The 21,354-nt window shown below is 38.0% G+C and overlaps 3 protein-coding genes across 3 annotated transcripts; all 3 read right to left on the bottom strand.

Moving 5' to 3' along the window:
• Positions 1-1,574: 1,574 nt before the first annotated feature.
• On the bottom strand, positions 1,575-2,618 carry LOC119042534 (trace amine-associated receptor 4-like). The gene has a single exon (XM_037136267.2). It carries the CDS (start codon positions 2,616-2,618, stop codon positions 1,575-1,577), a length of 1,044 nt encoding a protein of 347 aa, XP_036992162.2.
• Positions 2,619-9,521: 6,903 nt separating this feature from the next.
• Positions 9,522-10,553, bottom strand: LOC119042542 (trace amine-associated receptor 3). The gene has a single exon (XM_037136279.2). The coding sequence runs from the start codon at positions 10,551-10,553 to the stop codon at positions 9,522-9,524; it is 1,032 nt and encodes a 343-aa protein (XP_036992174.2).
• Positions 10,554-20,004: 9,451 nt separating this feature from the next.
• LOC119042539 (trace amine-associated receptor 2) lies at positions 20,005-20,940 on the bottom strand. Its single transcript, XM_037136275.2, has one exon. The coding sequence runs from the start codon at positions 20,923-20,925 to the stop codon at positions 20,005-20,007; it is 921 nt and encodes a 306-aa protein (XP_036992170.2). The 5' UTR covers positions 20,926-20,940.
• Between the last annotated feature and the right edge of the window lie 414 nt (positions 20,941-21,354).

Below are 21,354 nucleotides of genomic sequence, written 5' to 3'. Positions count from 1 at the left end.
AGGTGGATGTAGAAGGAAAATTATGGACATGTTAGTTTGAGATCCTGAAGGGGCATATAAAAAGATACTGATTGTAAAAAAAAAACAAGAAATTCAAATGCAGAGAAATGGTAGGGATGAAGATGAATGTATTTGAGAGAAATATGCAGAGAGGTGGTCATTGAAGCCGTGAGGTCAGGTAAGGCTAGAACAGGGTGTCTCAACCATGGCACTATTGAAGATGTGGACCAGAGAATTCTTTGTTGGGAGGGATCGTTCTGTGCACTGTAGGGTGTTTAGCAACATCCTTTACCTTTACTTCCTAGATGTCACTACTACCCCCTCTGTAGTTGTGACAGCCTTAGATGTCTCCCAGGGGAAGAAATATAGCTGACTGAGAACCGTTGGATTAGAGGACAGAGAGATGGTGTGAAGAATGAAAGAAGATTATAAAAGTCATACTTTGGTGAAATAAGTTTATGGGGTAAGAGAAGGAAGAGAAAGACAAAAAAAACAGAGTAGACACATTCACCAAAGCAATAAATATTGTCCTAAAATTCTTGGGCAAGAGAAAAAACTTCAGTTTGTGATCAAACCGCAGCCTTGGTGCATAATTAGTATGTGCTCACACAGCCAAAGAGATGTACACTGCCTGTATATATATACATGCAGACCACACATAGACAAAAAAATTACAGAGTGAGAAAAAGAACACACTTCTAAACTCTTCACCCATTCTTCTCATTTAATAAGATAGTTCAATTTTATCAAAAAATTGCAGACCTCACATCAACTCTTTTTGAAAAGAGGTTTAAGTCAGAACCAATAAAATATGAAGTAAATACAACTGTCTGCTTCCTTCTCTCTTTCTGTCATTCCCATGCTTTGCAATGTAGGCTCCCGGTATTCTCCAGGTCTCTCCCCACTTCCCTAATATGTAATAATAATCTCAAGAAAGATTTAGGTAAACTGTACACAACTATCAATGAGTGTGAAGACAAATTGTGTCTCCGATTTTTTAAATAAAAGATTGTATTTATTTATTTTTAGAAAGATGGGAAGGGAGGCAGAAAGAGTGGAAGAGACACATAGATGTGAGAATGGGATAGCGATTGGTATCTCCTTGCATGGCCCCCCAGACGCGGACCTGGCCTGCAACCCAGGCATGTGCCATGACAGAGAATTGAAGCTGTGACCCTTTGGTTTGTGGGACAAGGCCCAACTAACCGAGCCACACTAGTCAGGGCTGTCTGCTCTTCTGATGTTTATAAGAAAAAAATTTAGAAGACTGTTATCATCTTATTTAAGCTGAATAAGTGAAATTCTGAATCTCTAATTTTGGAAATTCAGGAATCAGCAATCCTTGGAAGAGAGTTTCTTTCATTGGAGGTGCCTTCCTCAGAGCCCTGGGAACCAGCCACTGTGGCAGCCCTGGCCTGCCCAGAAGGCTCGATTCAGTGCTCCTACCTAGACGTCTGTCACACCAGCTGAACGAATCTCCTGATCTACTCCACCCATACCCCTATCTTGGGGTGGAAAAAGCATCCAAGATCCCTACCAGGAGAGAAGCTTAGAGAACAGAGAGCATTCATTGCCTAAGCATGTCCAGGAAACAGGCTTAGGGTGGAAGAGTCAGGGTGGAAGATTATTCCTGTGACAATCATCCTCAATGCCTTGCGAAACCAAGGATAAAACATGCCGTATATGATGGGATTGAAAGTGGAATTGAAATAACCCAGCCAAAGGAAGATATTATAGACATCTTCAGGAGTTGTAAAATTAATGAAAGGGTCTGTAATTGTCAAGAGAAAAAAGGGCATCCAACACAGCACAAACACTCCCATGACTATGCTTAAAGTCTTGGTGGCCTTGCTCTCCTTGTTGGATGATGCTTTCATTGTCCTTTCTGACCCAACCTGTTTCCTCATAGGACCCATGTGGATTTGCTTAGCATGCTTCCTGGCTACTGTGAAAATGTGTATGTAAATCCCCACCATTACTGCCCCAGGGAAAAAAAAGGCTATACAGGAGGCCATAATGCCCCAGAACTTGTTAAATATCAACACACACAAACCGGTGCAGTCGATGGCTGCAACAAAATCTTCTATACCAATTATGTTTAATTCTGAGAATACCAGACCAAAGGCAAAAAAGATGGGTACAGACCAACTGATAAGCAGGAAGACCTCTATGACAGGGATCGTAATTTTGTTGACATAATGCAAAGGGTCACACACAGCATAGTAACGATCTACTGAGATAAAGCAGAGGTGAAAAATGGAGGTGGTACAGAGCATGATGTCACAACAGCTGTGGACTTTGCAAAAGAGATCTCCATAGTACCAGCAGGATTCAATGGAACGGGTCATACTGAAGGGCATGACCACACAGCTCAGCAGAAAGTCAGTGGTGGCCATGGAGAGGATCAAGAAGTTGGTTGGGGTGTGGAGCTGCTTGAAGTGAGTGATGGCAATGATCACAACCAGGTTGCCCAGTATGGTCATCACTATAGCACCAATCATGACCGTGTACATGGCTGAGACACTCAGCACAGACCTCACATTTCTAGGGCATGAGTTGTTAACCAAAGCAAAGCAGAGCTGTACTTCTGGGGTCTTCCAAAGTTCAGGTGAATTCATTGTCTTGGTGCCTTGGGTACTACAAGTCTTTTTATAAAAGGGCTGTGCTCCTCTCCTTTCTGTGAAATAAAGGGAAAATGACAAAGATCACTGGCAGCTTTTCAGAGAGGCCCAGCTAGCTGTATTTCCAACCCAGGTTGAACCCCACACTAGTCAGGAGTGTTGCTTTGGATCCTGCCACATAATGCACAATATACTCACAATATACACAGATATACACAATGTACACAACATACACAAAGAAAACACTTCTCTCTCCAATGTAAACATGTTATATAGTTTTTAGAATTTAGAGCAATATACGGTAAACTAAAAATATGTTAAAGCCTACAATATTATGTATGAGTAACCTTAAAATAAAAGGGAAAATATCTCAAATGATAGACTCTATAAATCTCACAGGTTATCTCCTTTTATTTAGCAGCAATTTCATGAATTCAAATTCAGGTGGATGTCGTCCACAGATTTCATGTCTCATATTGGAAACAAATTTGACATATAGGCCTGCTCATTGTTTAAACTTTCAATTTATATAATTTGTTCTGTTGCTCATAAAATGTGGGATTAATGGAACTGACTTACCCGGAATATGTCATGGGTTTGAATTGTTTTTCCAGTGCCAGGACTGGATGTGTGATTCTGATGACCAATGACAAGCACTGGTGAGGTCTAGTGCCAGGTTGGAGATGTAGACTTTGGCTTGAGAATAGATTAAAAGTCCCTGGTCAGTTGGTAAAATGAACCCACAAGCATATCCTACCAGATTTAATTGGAAAACACATTAATGAGAATTCAAGTACTTTTGACAGTAATATTTACAGTGTTTGCAACTAGAGCTCAACATTCTTTCCCATGTGTATTAGTTGAAATCTTACCAGTTTAGCACATCTCATTTGATCTTGATATAGTAATTTAGCATCTCAGATTAAAATTTTTCTTCAATATCTCGGATTAAAATATTTTCTAAAATATTCTACCTGTAACAATCAAATATTATGCTACTAAGTTGAATTTGAGAAGCAAAAACACAGAGAAATAACATGTGAGAAGGACAAAGACTCATTTAACTTTCTGATAAATGGTAGTATATCAATTCTGAAACACAGCACAAATTATTTCATTACTTATCACTTTGGTTTCTAAGCTCTAAGATCCTGAATATAATAAAACTTTACATACCTACTTACCTTCTTTACTAAATTAACTTTATTGTGCCTTTTATCTTCTTTGCATTTGTGAATTAATTTTTTATTTAATTCTTTTTAATGGTCTATTAAAAATTATCTTTAAGTATAACTAGCAATGACCACAGAATTACTTAGGTACTTGCCACGATTTGTACACAGACACAACATCCCTGAAACAGAATGGTAACCCTTAAGTACCCCATGGTTAAGTTTGTTGTTTAAGGTTTCCCAGAAAAAGTGATTTATTTAACTCTTAGGTTTATAAAAATTTTATTTATTTTCTGTTAATTTTTTTTGAGAACATGATATGAAATTAGAAATTAGTAGTATTATCTCATATTTCTGATGTATCATTGTATATAAGGGAAATATGTAAACCTCTAAATGTTATAGTGAGACAAAAAGGGTGAGACAAAAAAGACATACATTTATTTAAAAAGTTATTACTTTTGTGAATGTGTGAATTGCTAAGGTAATGTCAAAGCAGTAATATTTTTAAGCCCACACCTTAAAGTTTTGACCCAAAATTATAAAAACAAATAAGAAAATGCAAATATGACTGCTGATCTACTGCTTTGTTAAAAAGAGAGATTGTCATGAAATTAAATGCAGTTGGGGTTTGGTTTGTTATTTAAATACTGAACAGAATAGAGATTGTTTTCCTTTGAATATTCAGGACCACAAAAAATGCAGTAATTTTTTAATAAAACAAATGAAATTAAACCCTCTTTGACATCTCACTCTCATCATGGGACGTTGTTAAGGTTTTTTTTCTTTCTTTACCAGTAACATTGCAACAAAGAACAAAATTAACAGCAACATTTTAAACAATCGCCTAATAAAAACAGAAAAAAAGCATAGAAAAATGTTAATTATTTTTGCTAAATTCTGTAAAAGAGCAAAGATTGCATTGTTTTTTAGTTCAAATTTAGTACTTGAAGGAAAAGCATACAGAGTAAGGAAACAGATGTAAGAACTCTGAAATAATAATTTTGAAAATCTAAAAGTAGAATTTCAAGGAAAAAATGAAAAATGAATGCAGCGACTTTTCCTGAAGTATTAAATACCTAAAATTTTATTGCTGTATATGCACTTCCCTTAAATGAGAAGGAATATATTCAACAACCTTCATAATATAATTTAAATAAAGTGGGAAATTAGTGAAGGACAGATCCTATCTGCTTTATCAAGCATGATTGTACTTCTCTTACTAGTTACATGGCTCAACCACTCTACCTTTCAGTCTTTCTCTGAAAATAATGTTTTTATCTTGTTTTGACACATCTCACTTACATGGTAGTATTTTTTTTGTTAAGGTAGGTTACTTATGAATTAGATTTAAGAAAGATCTGCAGTAGATCTTCTCATTGACTCTTAAAAATGATCCACATTTATTTTCATAGATTAGTAGTTTAAATGTGAATATCTTCACCATGCAAAAATATAAATCTATTTGATCTTTATCCTCTTTTAATGTATTCTCCTTTGGTTCCCCAGAATTTCTTTGGCTAATTCATATTTTGGAGCTAAAACCATTGAGAGGTGACTGATCCATTGTGCTCAAGTTTCTTACCATGCAAATGACCACTGTACTCCACTGCTCTCTTTCCTGCTGATTCCCCCTGAAAACCCAGTTGGGCCCCAGCTCTCACAGGGTAGGCTCCTGGCAGGCTGTGCTGTCCTCAGTTTTTATACACAGCACATGCCCTTGAGGCTGTGTTACCTGTGTCCCATGTTTGACAGGAGCGTCCTTTAACAACCTTCAGTGTGCTGCCAGCAAAGAGATCACAGCAAGTCACCAGAGAATTGGCTTTGGGAGGATGAGCCTGTTTACGTGCTATCATCATCCCTGTGACTTTGAAGGGATCCATGGTCTAGCCTCACACAAGGCCAAAGTGGAAAAGGGTTAAAATATGAGAAAGAGGGAAGGAGTGAGGGAAAGAGGGAGGATGGCAGACAGGCAGGCAGGCAGTGAGGAAGGAACAGAGGGAGGAAGGGAGGAAGGAAATTCAGTTCAAATCTAACAAATGCTCACTTCTCTTGTTACCAAATGCTAGATATTTTCAAACGGTGGGCTCTTTAACCCCTATGGAAAATGTGCCTCATCTGTGTCTTTTCATTTGGCTGGTACACACACTGATATTCATCCACATTGCAGTTCTCTGGCTGTAATTGAAACAAAAAGCAATGAGAACCATGGTTCTAAACAACTGAATAAGAAGTGAAAAGTGCCTCCATGATGTGTCAGGAACAAATAGCAAGATGGCTCCAGCGGCAGATGCTGAAGCAAAGGAGTGGAGGGGAAAGGCTGAGATGGGGCCTGAATCATGGAGCACCAGGCTTCCAAAGACATTGGCTCCTTTGTTGAAAGTTTGTTAGCCTCACTTCACTTTAAAACTGCATCTCTGCAAGAGGCAACTTCAGGTTCCTGGTGATGTCTGAAAGGCTCAAAACACAATTCAAAAAAGTTTTGCAAATGTTAAAGCTATTATTGTTCAGTTCTGTTTTAAGAAAAGTAAGGTTGGGAATTTCAAAAGTTCCCCATATGGCTATTGATGTTCTAATTACTTTTTGACAGAACGATCAGTTCGTTTAGTTAAGAATTCACATGAAGGTGGACTGACTCTTTTAAACATAAATTGGGGGCTTATCTCTCACCTTGGTCCTTGGGTATAAATCCCCACTTGACCTCGTTGGAGTTGGTTGAGTCTCTTCTCTCCTGCTACTACATAAACTCCATTGTAGTAACCTCCCTTGAATAAAGTCTGCCTTATTGTCTTTCATAAGTGTGATGAATAATCTTTTTCTAACACACATCCCATAAAATTGTTAGAATAGAAAAAATTTATTCAGAAGTAGAGAAATAAATGAGACTTTCAAAGCAGCAACTGAGAGGAAGCCAAAAGGGATCACTAGCCATGAAATTCCTTCACTCCTGAAGTGGGGCAAGCCAATTCTTTTTATTTAAATAATTTTTATTGTTATTCTATTACAGTTGTCCCAATATTTTCCCTCATCCCCCCAGCCCACCTCCAGCTCTGGCCCACCTCCCGCTCCCACAGTCAATTCCCACTCTGTTGTCCATGTCCGTGAGTCATTCATATGTGTTCTCTGTCTAGTTCCTTCCCCTTCTTTCCACCATTATCTCCCTCCCCCTCCACTCTGATCATTTTCAGTCTGTTCCAGTATTCCATGTTTCTATGCCCATGGTTCTATAAGTGCCCATCAGTAAATGAGTGGATCAAAACTGTGGTACATTTACACAATGGAATACTAAACAGCAGAAAGAAAGAAGGAGCTTCTACATTTTCCAACAGCATGGATAGGACTGAAGAATATTATGCTGAGTGAAATAAGTTAGCCAGTGAAAGACAAATCCCATATGATCTCATCTATAAGAGGGACAAGTCAATTTTGATGTCCTCAACTGTGAAGGAAGAGACCAGACAGGATGCTATCCATGGTCTTCTGGACTCTCAGGAAGAAGGAGCCTGACAGTGATTCTCAATCCCTCATATCTACTCCTGACACAGCCTAAAATGTTCTCCTCAAGGTCAACAGTTAGACTGGATTAGTAAATATCTTTGATGAATGGGAAAATATTTGAATTATGCATTTAATATGCACACTTATTTTTCTACTAACAATGACAGGGAATGAAACTGTAATGGTGCTGATGGGGAATAGTCCTTATATTATTATATTGTCCTTTAGGACACTGGTGGAGCCCAGGTAAGTGTCCATAGTTAGATCTAGGACACAGGGTGTCAGGGTATGTGAAAAGAAGGGCTTAGAAGAAGTAAAGAAAAGAAACTGGAATTAAATTTTTCTATTCAGTTTGAGCTGAAGCAGAACTTGTTTTTTTCTTTATCTTTCTCCACTTGGCCGCTAAATGCAGAAACTCCTCCAGGCTAGTCTTAGGCCCCCATTTCTTTTCTTACGTTCTCTCCCTAAGAGGTCATCCAGGCCCTCTCTTTCATATGTCATCTACATGCCAATACCTGCAGACCCACTTCTACCCCAGACCTCTCTAGGCCCTGTCCCTTAAATCCAGCTATGTATTAAAATTACTAGGATGTCCCAAATTCCCACCATGCCCCAGACAGAACTCATGATCTTGTTTCCTCTCCCAAACTGGGTTTCTCTGAGATTTCTCATCTACCACACTTCCTATTGCAAAAGTCAGGATTCTGTAAATCATGCTTAAAACTCCTCTCTTTATCACCCCGCAGGGGTGTCCAATCTGCAGCCTGCAGGCCACATGCAACCCAGAATGGGTATAAATGCAACCCAACACAAAATCTTAAATTTACTTAAAGCCTTTATTTTGTTTATCAGTTTTTGTTAGCATTTCTGTATAATGTGTGGCCCAAGATGACACTTCTTCCTCCAGTGCAGCCCAGAGATGCCAAAAGGTTTGTCACCCCCTCACAGCCTACACATCACCAAGTCCTACTGGTTTTTCCTGGTGAGTGTCTGGTGACTGTGGCAGCTTCCCTCCACTTTGTCAGCATCTCTGAAGTCTAAGCTACCATCACCTCTCTTCTGGACTTGTGATAAGTAGCCTCCTATCTGTTCTCAGATCTACTCTTGTTCTCCTCTGATCAGTCAGTCTTTACACCAAGTGTGTTTCAAACAACTCATCTGATTCCACTCTGCCTCTCTGCACCATCCCTCACTCTCTAAGGGCCAAAACTGAACTTAGATTCAGGAACACCTGCTCTTCTTCTCCTCCTCCTTTTCTCCCTCCCACAACTCAACCCCAGATATGAGGAGATATGCACATGATTGTTACTTACTCACGTATGTCCCAATCTATCAAATAGCAAAATGTTCTGTGTGTCTTTTAATGTGTCACAGAAAAATTGCTGGAAAGACTTTCTTTAAATGTTGATGATTTGACTTAAATTGTAGGCATTGCACTGTGGATGAAATTTATCTGCTGGGACCCTAGGCAACTTTTGGAGAAAGTGGTTAAAACAGGTAAAAGACCTCGTGATTGCTGGCCAGTGGTGTAGACCTACCATGCAGGTGAAGGAGCCACAGACGGAGGAAACAGGAAGTCATTTCAAATGTAAGCCACAAAGTAAAAAATCGTGAGGAGAAAAGTTCAAAGTGCCTATGATGATTTGTTACATCAACTGCTTCTTTTATGAGCAGCTCTTTCTAGTGAGCTTCAGGGTGTCAGGAAATAAATGAATAATTTACATACTGATTTGGATAATTCTTCCAAGCCAAATGATGAGGTGGGCTGCTAGTTGATAATAAAGAAAGTCTTAAGTCACACCCTATGGAACTCTTTGTGAGTTCACAGGTCATAATGATTTCCCTTTGGTGCATTCTAGAATGGAATCATAGAGGAACCAAAACAATTAGCATTTTATGTTTTTATTCTTATGTTGGTCTTTAATTATTTCATGTGTATAAGTCCAAGGCAATCTACTTTGCACTACAGTATATATTTCTTTTGTACATTTTTCTTACCAGTCAGAGGTGACTATTGATAATTAATGAATGACTGGCTGATTGATTGATTGATTGGCTGATCAAAGATACTGAATGTAGCTCTTGTGCAGGTTCCAGAAAATGTACCTAGATTACTGAAATTCAATAAAATAATATTTACAGTGATCTGGGGGTGTAATATATGTGCTTCAGGGCAAATAATAATAGCATCATTTCAATACACCATTCATTTTTTAATGTTTTTTTTAAATTAGTGTGTTTCAGGAAACAGATTTGCAGTTTCTGAATGAGAGCTAAATATTTTTCCTGACACTATGAACTTGAGAGCATTCCGGAACCAGGGATAAAAAAATCCATGAATGAGGGGGTTGCAGGTGGAGTTGAAGTACCCAAGCCACACTAAGAGATCAAGTATTATTATGGGAGTAGAGTAGTCTAAATATGGGTCAATCAAAACAGCAAGAAAACAAGGCAGCCAGCAAGCTAGAAACACCCCCATCACTATGCCCAGGGTCTTAGCTGCCTTCCTGTCCTTTTTCTTAGATAGATGTTGTTTCATTTCCCCCCTTGTGTTTTTAGGCATGTTGCTGATAACTTGAGCATGTTGTTTGGAAACGATAAAAATTTTGCCATAAATACCAACCATGATGGAGCCAGGAGTAAAGAAACAAGTGGTGAACAGTATCGTCCCCCAAAACTTGTTAAAAGTAAGTGCACAGAAGTTGAAACAAGCAACAAGGATCTGGTAGCTCCGCATACCTGAAACATTGGCCTCAGACAGAACCAAAATGAAAGAAAAAAGAGCTGGGGCTGACCAGCAAAATGCCAGCAGCCGCTTTATCGTGGAGGTGGTCATGGTGGCCGTGTAGTGTAAAGGGTAGCACACGGCATAAAACCGATCAACCGCAATGGAACAGAGGTGGAAAATGGAGGTCAAGCTGAGCATCATGTCAAAGCTTGCATGGAATTTACAAAAGCCATCCCCAAAATACCAGCAGCTCTCCACCGATCTTACCATGCTGTATGGCATAATGACAAAGCCCAGCAGAAAGTCCGTGGTTGCCATGGAGAGTATCAGAAAATTTGTGGGAGAGTGAAGCTGTTTGAAATGCGATATGGAAATCATTATAACTAAGTTTCCAAAGACAGTGATAACCATGGCTGCAGTCATAACGGAGTACATGATCACTCGGACATGGAACGGGCGGTTGGTGGGAGGACAGGATTTGTTTCCAAATTTTGGACAACTGGATATGTCTTCAGGAATATAAGTTAGATCCATGTGCTTTTATCTTCTCCAATTCTTTGCTAGGGAGTTGAATCAGTGTTTCTTCTCTTTGAAAATGTGTCCAGTAATTTTCAGCTCCTATAAAGTTCAAAGTCACTTGTTATTAATTCATTTCAATTATGTTATTCAAATATTAAATTATATAAATTGTGTTTACCTTGTAAGTTATTTGCTGCATTAGAAAATTAAAACTCTCATCTCTGCTTATTTTTCCTGCTTTATTCTACTTCATCTTTTTCCATATATTTATTTAACTTTGGTTCATTTATTGACTAACCTACTCTTGGTAATGTACTGGAAATTTTTCAAGAGTTTATTTCACTTTTATGAGATATCTAATACAGTCAAATTCACAGAAGCAGAGAATACAATAGAGGTTACCAGGGGCTGGAGGGTGGGGAAATAGGCCGTTTTGTTTAATGGGTATCAAGTTTCAGTTCTGTTAGATGAATGAGTTCTAAAGATCTGATGTACATAGTGCATAGAGCTAATAATATGGTATCATGCACTTCAAGTTTTGTTAAAGTGAGTTAAGTGTTCTAACCACACACACACCAATGAAAGAACATGAGGAAACTTGGGAAAGTATTGGATATGTCTATTACTTTGATTATTTTGACTGTGATGATGATATCACAGGTGTTTGCCCATGACCGAATGGCGCAGTTCTTTGTCTATCCAGGATACCTCAGTAAAGCTATTTTTTAAAAAGAATTTGTAATCTACTTTCACATGGATCAACCACTTCCCCGGAAACTTCTTTGAGCTAGAATAAGCTACCATCTCTTTCACCATAAAAATACTTAATACATGAAACCTAAGTGAAATCACAATGTTTTTCTTTATGCATTCTTTCAATGGCTTAAAACCTTCCTTTAAAAAAACCCCACACACATGGCTATTGAAATAAATGGAAAGCCATGTACCTGTGGGGCTAAACCATGCAGCTGGGTCAAGGCTTCATAGTTTCTCTACTCTCTACTCCTTCTTCTCCTCTCGATTCCCCTTCCCTGTATTTATGGAATCTTTTCATTTATCTGAGATTCTAACTAGTGGAGCCAAGTTATATACTCCATCCCTGAGTGACTCATAGGATTATTCCTGTGAATAATCCTATGAATTTCACATTCACAGACTGGGGACAATCAAATCTCATGGGACTCATGAGACTCCTGTCAGTCACAGGCATGTCTCATGTCTCTTTGGTGAGGTAAAACACTAGTCCATCTTGTTTACCACTGGATTCTCAGTACCTTAGTTAGCGCTTGTAGCAGGCCCTGGACACATAATGGGTAAATATATGAATAAATGGCAAATTATTGTCATTTTTGAACATCTGCAGTGCTCCAATAAAAGCAATTGATTCAACATGCTTGAAATTATGTTATAAATGAATGGATCAGTTCAACAAGCACCGTTAATGAATATGTCTTTGGGTATTAAATTGCTCCTGATGTTGCTATAAAATAACCTAGAGTGGCAGTTAGACGAGGAGAGCCGAGAGATTTGCCCTGGATGTGTTTCACTGATCCTTTAGGCTGGTAAGAAGGGAACTGAAGATGCGGAGTCCAGGCAGAGCTACAAGGGTAAAAGGAAAAGAAAGCTGCACTTGGGAGGTGGCGGCCAAGAGCCCCCTTGGTGTTTTATGAATATGTTAAGATGCAGTTACAGGCTTATTTCTGTTCCCGATTCAATGCTTAGCACCTTACCTACTGCTTAGGAGAGTTAGGATTTTCTCCCAGCTGAAACTCACACATTCTCAGAAATGAAAGGAAATACTGTGCTGGAGATCACAGACTTATAATTAAACTTGTACAGTATTTAAGTCCAAGAAGACACATGTGATTAAGACATGTGATAACCCAGGAAACTGTGCCACACCTCAATTGCCCATATGATCTTCATGGTCACAACTATGACATTGAAACAACCTCACACAGGTGTTGCATACAAGCAACTGCTCGAATTGTTTTCAAGGACTGGAAAGGTTCTATGAGGTGTTTCTACCTGAGATCAAATTTTTCACTATGCACACTTATATTTTTATAAGCAGAACTTTATATACTTTTGGAACCGGAAGCTACCTCAAATAGAATGTTTACAAAGATTTATGATGTGATGCCATTTCCAGCCCCATGGCTAAGTTCCATTTCACAGTATGGCTCTGAAATCAGGCAGACCCGTGTTTCATTAGAGTGTCCCTAAGCCTTAGTTTTTCCCTTATAAATTAAGGATAATATAGCCTATTTTGCACATTTGATTTGAAGATTGGGATAACATAAAAAATGTGGCATCTATCTGCTAAGCACCCACTGAAGCACACATTAACCAGATTTAAAAACTGTATTCTTATTTACAAATAAACTTTTGTTTCATTAGTTTCTCATAAGCATTACGGCATTTCCTTCAATCTTGCCTTTTGTTGAGTCTTGCATGTAATCTATTATATTGCACACAGCATCTATGAAATTGCTATCTTTGTATGTAAAAATGTTCAAATATTAATTATTTATCATTAGTTTCTTTTCCTTCTCCCCTTCATATTTCATTTTCAAGCACTGAATGATAAAAAAGTTGGAATTATCTCCAGTCATAAAAATTTGCAAGTCAGATTTTCAATGCAAGATTATCTCATGGAGCTAACTAACATTTATCAGAGAAAGTTCAATGGGCTGAACAGTTATTTCAGTAGGAGGAAGAGGTGGCCCGTCAGTGAACTCTAGGTTCATACTTTAATTTTCATAGCCTGAAAATATGAATAGCAAATGAAGATGAAGTCGAAAGTAGGAGCTTACGATCCATGGTTCTAACAACACGCTCTCATAGGTACCAACTAACACAATGCCACCATTGTTGTAAACTTGTTCCCATCTTCTAGAACTGAGCTATTCAGGTAAAGTTCCCATTACCACCTCTGCATGTATGTATGGACAGATACATAAATTAATCCACATTATGATTTCTTCTTATTTTTATTTGTTGAAAACATCAGATAAGAAGGATCAGCAAAGGCAAATCTGAACAATTAGTGTAAGTTACTAATTAAAATTAAGTGTAATAAGAAGCAAATTTTGAAGTTTTTCTATTTGAGCACAAATGTGGATAATGTTCATAAATAATATGCTTTCTTTCTCACGTTAAATTCTGATTTTCCTGAGCTTCTAGAATTCAAGGCTAAAATTTAAAATATTTTAGCTGATTCGATAATCACTTAAGAAAAAAGTACATAAATTTAAAACTACCCTCTCTAACCACTTCTGAATGCCTGCTCAGGGTGTACTGGGTAGAAGGAAGAGTTTCTTACCAAAACCAGCCCCCATCTACAGATCAGGAACTAACATTAACACTGATTATTGCATGATTTCTCTTGCCACAGTTCAGAAGAAAATGTCAAATGCTATATAATCTATTTAAAACTGACCTTAAAGTCTAGGTCCTTAAATATAAGTTCTATTTTTAAATCTCCAAAATTATTTTAAGCCTAAAAGCAAGCTCCATCCAAAGAGAAAATTTGTATTAATTTTGATTAAACTAATTAAATAACAACAACAGGGTAGCAGTACAATTTCATAAATGATTTCAAAATTTAGACTACTATTGTGTTACAAATCTGTAAATGATATATGTAGTGTAATAGAAAAGATAAGCAACGGTTTGAAATTTATAAAAATTCATTATATTGTACTTTTTGGTTAATCTCTAATATCTAATACAGATAGTAGTGAATATTTAAAGACTACAATAACAAAGACTGCTTCAAGACATTTTAGGGATAAAAATGAGTTGACTGTATTCTAACGTGGCACTGAAGAGTGAGATAACTAAAGAAAATAACTTCTCCTATAAATCTACTTTGTAATTACTTATACTAACTAACTTATACATTGAGACATTAAAAAGTAAAAACGGTGTCTGGCATGTAAAAATGTTTATTCCAAATAGCTCACAGTTCATAAGTGAACCTTGTAAAGCCACGTGGCAGTTGGCAGTGGGCAGAGACGACATCTGGAAAGTGCTGTCCTCTTAAAAGCAGCTGGGACAGAGTGACTGTGAACACTCTCACAGACCTGGTAGCGCGACCTCCACTTCAGAGAGCAGAGGCAGAGGAGAGAGTGAAAATGAAAACCAAAGCAAAGCATCATCGTTGTAATGAGCTATGAACCACAGTATTATTGGAAAACTAGAAGAGAAGAAACTTTACTAAAACTAAGTACCAGAAAATGTGTTAGAAATGGCTAAAAAAGAATTGATTTAAATAAATCTTTTATCAAGACTACAGGTAGAGGGTGGGGCAAAAGTAAGTTTACAGTTGTTCATGTGGAAAACAATATAATAATTATTAAATAGTAATACAAGGATAAACTCTGTGTTTTGTGTACTCACAACGGTAAACTGCTTTGGCCCCACCCTGTACTTTTCTTCGGTGGGTGCAGTGGAAAGGACCGGGGACAACGTGCCCAGCGAAAACATTATGAATGTGTCTTGCGGCATCCGTTTGCATGGAAACTGCGGCTGTAGCCTTTCTTCCCTTCAGCCGATGATACTCCACCCCAGCCCCGTGGCCACAGTGGCCTCACTATTGCCCTACAAATGCCCACGCTGTGGCTTGGCCAGCTCCCTTTCCTCCACCCGATGGTCAACCCTTTCATCTATGCCATGTCAGGGACTGGCTCACTTTCCAGAACCCGTTTTTTCACTCTCCCAGTTGGAGGAAAGCTCATAGGGTTACAGACTACTGGGGGAGGTCAATGATTTTAAAGATAGGAATCGCCAGGTCCTCATTTATAACTGACTTTGATTTCAGATCCCTCTGTTTCTTTCTCCTGGCACAGCACTTTTTAAAACTGCCTGATCTTAACTAGAGATTTCTCAAGAAATTTACAACGACCGAGATAACATCCCATTAACTGTCTAATCCTTGAAATATTTAATACACTGAGCAGGGAGGCAGTTGATTTAAATGGAAAGAAATGAACTCTAACACACCATGGATTTAGTCTTCATGGGTTAGAGACATCTGTTTGAAAAAGACAAAAATATTAAGAAAGAGTAAATGTTGCTTAGAAAGTAGCTGATAAACCCCCTTTAAAACAAAAAGCATTTCAAATGACACCTACTCAAGGTAAAAATAATGGGTGTGTTAAGGTTTCTAAATTACTTGAAAGCTGCATTTCCACTGTGTCCTTCCAACTGTTCCATGTATGTCTGAAATAAAGAAGGTTGTGGGGTAACTACTGCTGCTACGCACTGGAACAAATGTTATTTATAATCCAGGCCCTTTGGCTCCCATTTCAGTCGGACTCTCACCACCCCTTACCATCTCCAGTACTGGGCAACAATTCATTTCTGATATATCTGGGCAACAAGAAAGTCTACGGTGTTATCTGCTGAGAGCTTCTCCTACCAAGTCCTTGCTAATCAAAGTCTGGTCCATACACCAGCCATAACATCATCTGGGAACATTTTTGGAAATGTAAAAAAGTGTGAAAATTCAGACCCATCCCAAAATGTACTTTTTAGCAAGATGTCTAAATTTTTGGTATGCCCATTGAATTCAAGAACAGTTGGTGCCAATACAAAAATTTAGTTTTTAGGTTGGGTGCTCTTTGTGTCTAAAATGAGTGAGTAACCTGAGGAGCAAAGAGAAACAGGATATCCTAAGTAAATTCTGCTTGCAACAAAAAAAAAATACTAAAAATGACATATGTAAGATCTGGCAGTGAATGAAGCAGTATACAATAAGATTTTAAATTAATATATAATATTAAAGCAAATAGTGCATTTTAACATTATTCAAATTCTTCCATAACTTACATTTACTAAATTGTGTCCTTCATAGTTCTTGTACTTTACAAAAACACTTTTTATATTGTCACTACATAAAAATGTATAAATTTCAAACAAATTTTGATGAAAAATTTAGGAACTTTCTTTCACCTAAATGTAATAACAATTATTTTTCATTTAGAAAAAAAAAAACCCTACCTTCTCCACTTTATCCTATTTGTAACAATTTCTGGTTGTCTCTTAAATTTTATTATTACTGTTCCATTATTTTGAAGAGAAAAAATTAACATTTTTTAAAAAAAGAATAGCCCATTTCCACTTGTTTTTATCGACCCCAGTACCTTCCCCTCCTGAAGAGCTACTTGTGAGTCAAGGCATCTCTTCTGGTGGCCTTGCAGGCACGAGGTCAGGAAAGTCTGAAAAGTGTGGTGTTGAGGAGTAAGATATCCGATTCATATAAACCTGCCTCTGCTCTCAGGAGAGCAGGAGTGCAGAACTCAGATCCAGGAGCTCTAAGAGAGGAACTAACACAGAGCCCCAGAGGAATTGCTCTTTTAAACTCTCTTTCCTGGGGGTAATTGAAATATTCTTTGAATTTTTAATGTCCCAGGTAGTTTTCAGTTTGTTTTTCCAAAAGAAGGACAGTGATGTATAGTGACTTCATTGTCACTTGGGTTTCACTCTAGCAAGGTAAGGTACTGAAATATCTCTATATTAAAAGTACAGAGACATATGTCGCCTAAATTAAATGTTGGCTGATATCTAAAGGAGGAACAATTGTCTGAATTACAAGAAATTTCTGTTTGCATTTTGGTTCCCAAATGCAATGAAAACCTTTTGTGGTGAGAGGAAAGCATTTCTTTTGTGCTTCAGTGATTTGTACTAGTTTGACCAAAATCCTTAGTTAAAAAAACCCAAGGGTCACAAATCTTGAAAATACCAGTTCAGTACATGACACTGAGTGAGAAGTCGTGGGAGCTTGTTCCTAGTCCCGCATCTATAGTTAGTGGTGTAACCGGGACAAAGCACTGATGTACCCAGATGCATTTCTATCTTCTCTACCTTCCTATAAAACTTTGGGTGTGGAGAGGAGACATTACTAACTCTGGGAAGTGAAAGCAAGATGAAGGACGGAAGGCCGACAGTTCACAGGAGGCTGCGTCACTCTTTCACCAACAACCACGGCAGGGTGGCAGCACCGTGGAACTATAGAGGGCCGTGAAATGGTAGGGGTGGTGGGCAGAGCTTTACAGAGGAGCTAGGGGGATGGTGTTTTCAAGTCCAGTAGGATGCTACTGCAAAGAGAAATAGTGTAAGAAGATTGATGATCTACACATAAAACTGCCAAATTGTTATTTCATCTGTAAGCACCAGCATAAGTAATAACCACCATCACAAATATCATTATTCATTTAAAAGGACAGTCATAAACATCTTCCCCCAAAAAGTCAACAGGCAACCTTATACCACGCTATATCGTTTTATTTTCTAAACTCATATAGTAATGAATTGAGAGATAAATTTGATAAACATTAATTCAAAATAATTCTACTTCACAATAAGGTGAAAATCTGTTTTTTTTAAGATTTTATTTATTTATGTTTAGAGGGGAAGGGAAGGAGAGTGGGAGAGAAACATAAATGTATGGTTGCCTCTGGTGTGTCCCCTGCTGGGAACTGGCCTGCAACCCAGGCATGTGCCCTGACTGGGAATCAATTGCAATCCTGTGGTTCGCAGGCCCGCGCTCAATCCACTGAGCTACACCAGCCAGGGCTGAAAATCTGTTTTACTCATTTCTTAGCAATTGATGTTTTAAAATAAAAACAGGGAGTCTTTATGTGTGTGCATTTTTAAATAGCAAAACAGAATCACTTCATTAGGAAGAATTACAAAAAAAACAACTCAGTGGTATCCAACACGGCACATTAGGTCTCATAAAACCACCTGCCTTTAGTGTCTCTGTTCTTGAAAAAATCTCTTTTCACACTTATTTCGTACTTGTAGTCTCTTTCACCGTTTCAAAGAAGCTGCACAATTCTACCTCTGCCCTACAGGCTGTGGGGAAGAACCAAGCCATCAGCGGGACAGCAGGGATGGTGGGCAGTAGGAGGCCCAGACGGTATGTGGGCCTGTCTTTGGGCAGCTACAGAAGGTTAGCACTCAAGCTGCCAGCTGAGTGGCCACTGTTCAACTGTGTGATCTGTGCCATGGACTAAGGTCAGAGTGAACTTGTGGGCAATTATGTAAATTTCTCCACAAAAAAATTGTAAACTTGTTCATTGAAATATTATACATGAGGAAATTAAACAAAAAATATTTCAGTGAAACGGTTTACTTATATACGAAAAACACATATACAAAACAGGTACATATGTATAAATAAAATTAAAAAGCTATAAGGCAATACTTCTCCTCAATGCAAGTGATATATTTGAGATGACCTATTTTCTTCTATTGTAGTTTGCTTTTCAATAAAAATGTGATTTGCAGCCAATGGTCGGAACCACTCATGCCCACTTGCAAGAATAGGTTGAGTTTTTTAAATTTTTGAGAGGCAGGTGACATTACATGCATAGTTAGAAATTAGCTAATTGAAGATTATTTATAATATACACCAAGAACATTATTAAAATTTACAAATCAGGACTTCTCTTTTTTCAGAAGCAGGTGTCAGATATTTACCAGCACACCAATGCTTGGTGACCACTAAACCAATTTCACAAATTACAGTGGGTCTCAACTTACAGTTAAACAGACACTGAGTAACAAATACCACATACTTTCCAGTACCCAGAGACCTCCTCACCAGAGGAATATTAGTTTTCTTCTTTGTTTACTTCGGTCATTTTTCTATTATTCAAACATGTGTATATATATTAAGCAAAAAGGAATGATGGATTCAAAATACAACTTGTTGGACTATATATTTCACGTTTATTAAAAATCAGGATACCAATTAGCAATACAAAAAGCGGATGAGCCTAAGGAAGAAAGGAAGGCACTGAATAGAATTTGCATCTAATAAAATAGAAATTGCTGTGATTAAGATGAGACCTGAATGAACACTTTGGTTGACTCTGGCTTCAGTTACCCAGTTTCCATTTCTCTTCCATTTAAAAAACGTTTAACCTCACAACAGTACCATTTAGTCAAGGCTTAACTCTCAGCTAACCGATGACTGTTCCTGACAGCATGTGCATTTCTGAAATTGTTAATTCCATATCTATTTACCTATAATTTTTAGTTATTGATATACCAAAATACATCTACTCAGACATCGAAGGAGGAAAGTGAATGGAACTGTCACCCGAGGTGTGCGTGGTGGCGAAGGGGCCGCAGTCCCAAGCCCAGCTGTGTTTGCTCTTTTGCGGAGTTTAAAAGATTTTGTTTGTCTTCTTCACCCCACTCCCACCTTTCTTCATCTTTTTTTCACCTTTCTAATGTTCTTTTTTTCTCTCTCCCTGGAAGCAGTATGCATATGAAGTATGCTGAAAAGGAGCGATTTTTGGTCAAAAATGATTCCTCTTTTTTTTCCTCGAGTCTTAGAAACTAAGAGCTTTCCATGATAGTCAAAAAACACCACCACACACATACTTCAAATGACTTCATTATTCTTAGTTCCAGTTCTTTTCCTTCAATTCACTCATACAGAATAAGTCTATTCAGCTTCTTTTTGAATAAATAAATTAGTGTTATGGAAATGTGAGGTGAAAACTTTACCTAGTAAAATGTACTTAAGTGCTCTGCGGAACCAGGGATAGAAGAAGCCATATATTAAGGGATTACATGTGGAATTAAAATAGCCAAACCATGTCAAAGCATCAAACAACATGGCCGGAGTAGAGAAGTTCAAAAACGGATCCAACAAAATTGTGAAGAAACAGGGAAACCAACAGAGCAAGAAAACACCCATCACTATCCCTAAAGTTTTGGCTGCTTTTTTATCTTTCCTCATCTGATTGTTTTGGTTTTCTGATACGTTGTTGATCGCACGAGCATGTTTCTTGGATACTGCAAAAATTTGGCCATAAATCCCCACCATCACAGACCCAGGAGTGAAGAAACCCACCATGAACAAGGTGGTCCCCCATAACTTGTTGAACATTACTGGGCAGGAACTGGAACAAGCGACCAAGATGTCATAGCCCTCTATTCCATCAGCGTAGGCCTCCGAGAAGACCACTCCAAACGCAAACACTCCGGGGACTGTCCAGCAGAGAAGTAGCAACCGCTTAATGACTGGAATGGTCATTTTGGTGGAATACCGTAAAGGATAACAGATAGCATAAAATCTATCAATGGCCACAGAGCAAAGATGGAAAATGGACGTTATGCTAAGCATCAAGTCAAAACTATAATGAATCTTGCAAAATGTGAGCCCGAAATACCAGCAGTTCTCCACCGATCTGATCATACTGTAGGGCATGATGGTGAAGCCCAGGAGGAAATCCGTGACCGCCATGGAGAGGATGAGGAAGTTGGTCGGCGTGTGCAGCTGCTTGAAGTAGGAAATGGAAAATATCATGGTCAGGTTGCCGAAGACCGTGATGAATATGGCTCCTGCCATAAATGAGTACATGGCTGTGCGGACACTCAGCGGCCTTTGGTTTTCTGGGCAAGATCCATTTCCATATTCAGAGCAATTGAATGTTTCCTTCAGAAAAAGCAAGAACACATGGGATTTTTTTCAGATAATAGATAAAATTTCCTATGTTTTATATAGCTTTCCTAGGAAAATTCTAGAAAGACATAAAAGACTCAAGGAACATAATTTATTCTAAAATGTTTACTTATGATGCATTTATTTATTTATTATAATCTTTATTTGCAACTTTGTAGAATCCTAATGGGTTTAAATAAGATCATTGCTTAGTTTCCTTGAAGATTATACCACTAATATTTAGAAAGCTCTTACTTTATTATGCCAGGGCCTGAAATTTAAAAGGAAGAGAAGATGAAGAAGGAGGAGAAGGAGAAACAAGTTTATTCTTGAATTTATTATAATTGA

The sequence above is a fragment of the Artibeus jamaicensis genome, unplaced genomic scaffold (assembly GCF_021234435.1).
Source record: "Artibeus jamaicensis isolate MK-2021 breed Jamaican fruit bat unplaced genomic scaffold, CSHL_Jam_final contig_387, whole genome shotgun sequence".
NCBI lineage: Eukaryota > Metazoa > Chordata > Mammalia > Chiroptera > Phyllostomidae > Artibeus > Artibeus jamaicensis.
Note: the sequence above shows the minus strand (reverse complement) of the source record. Positions and strands in the feature narration are given on the sequence as shown.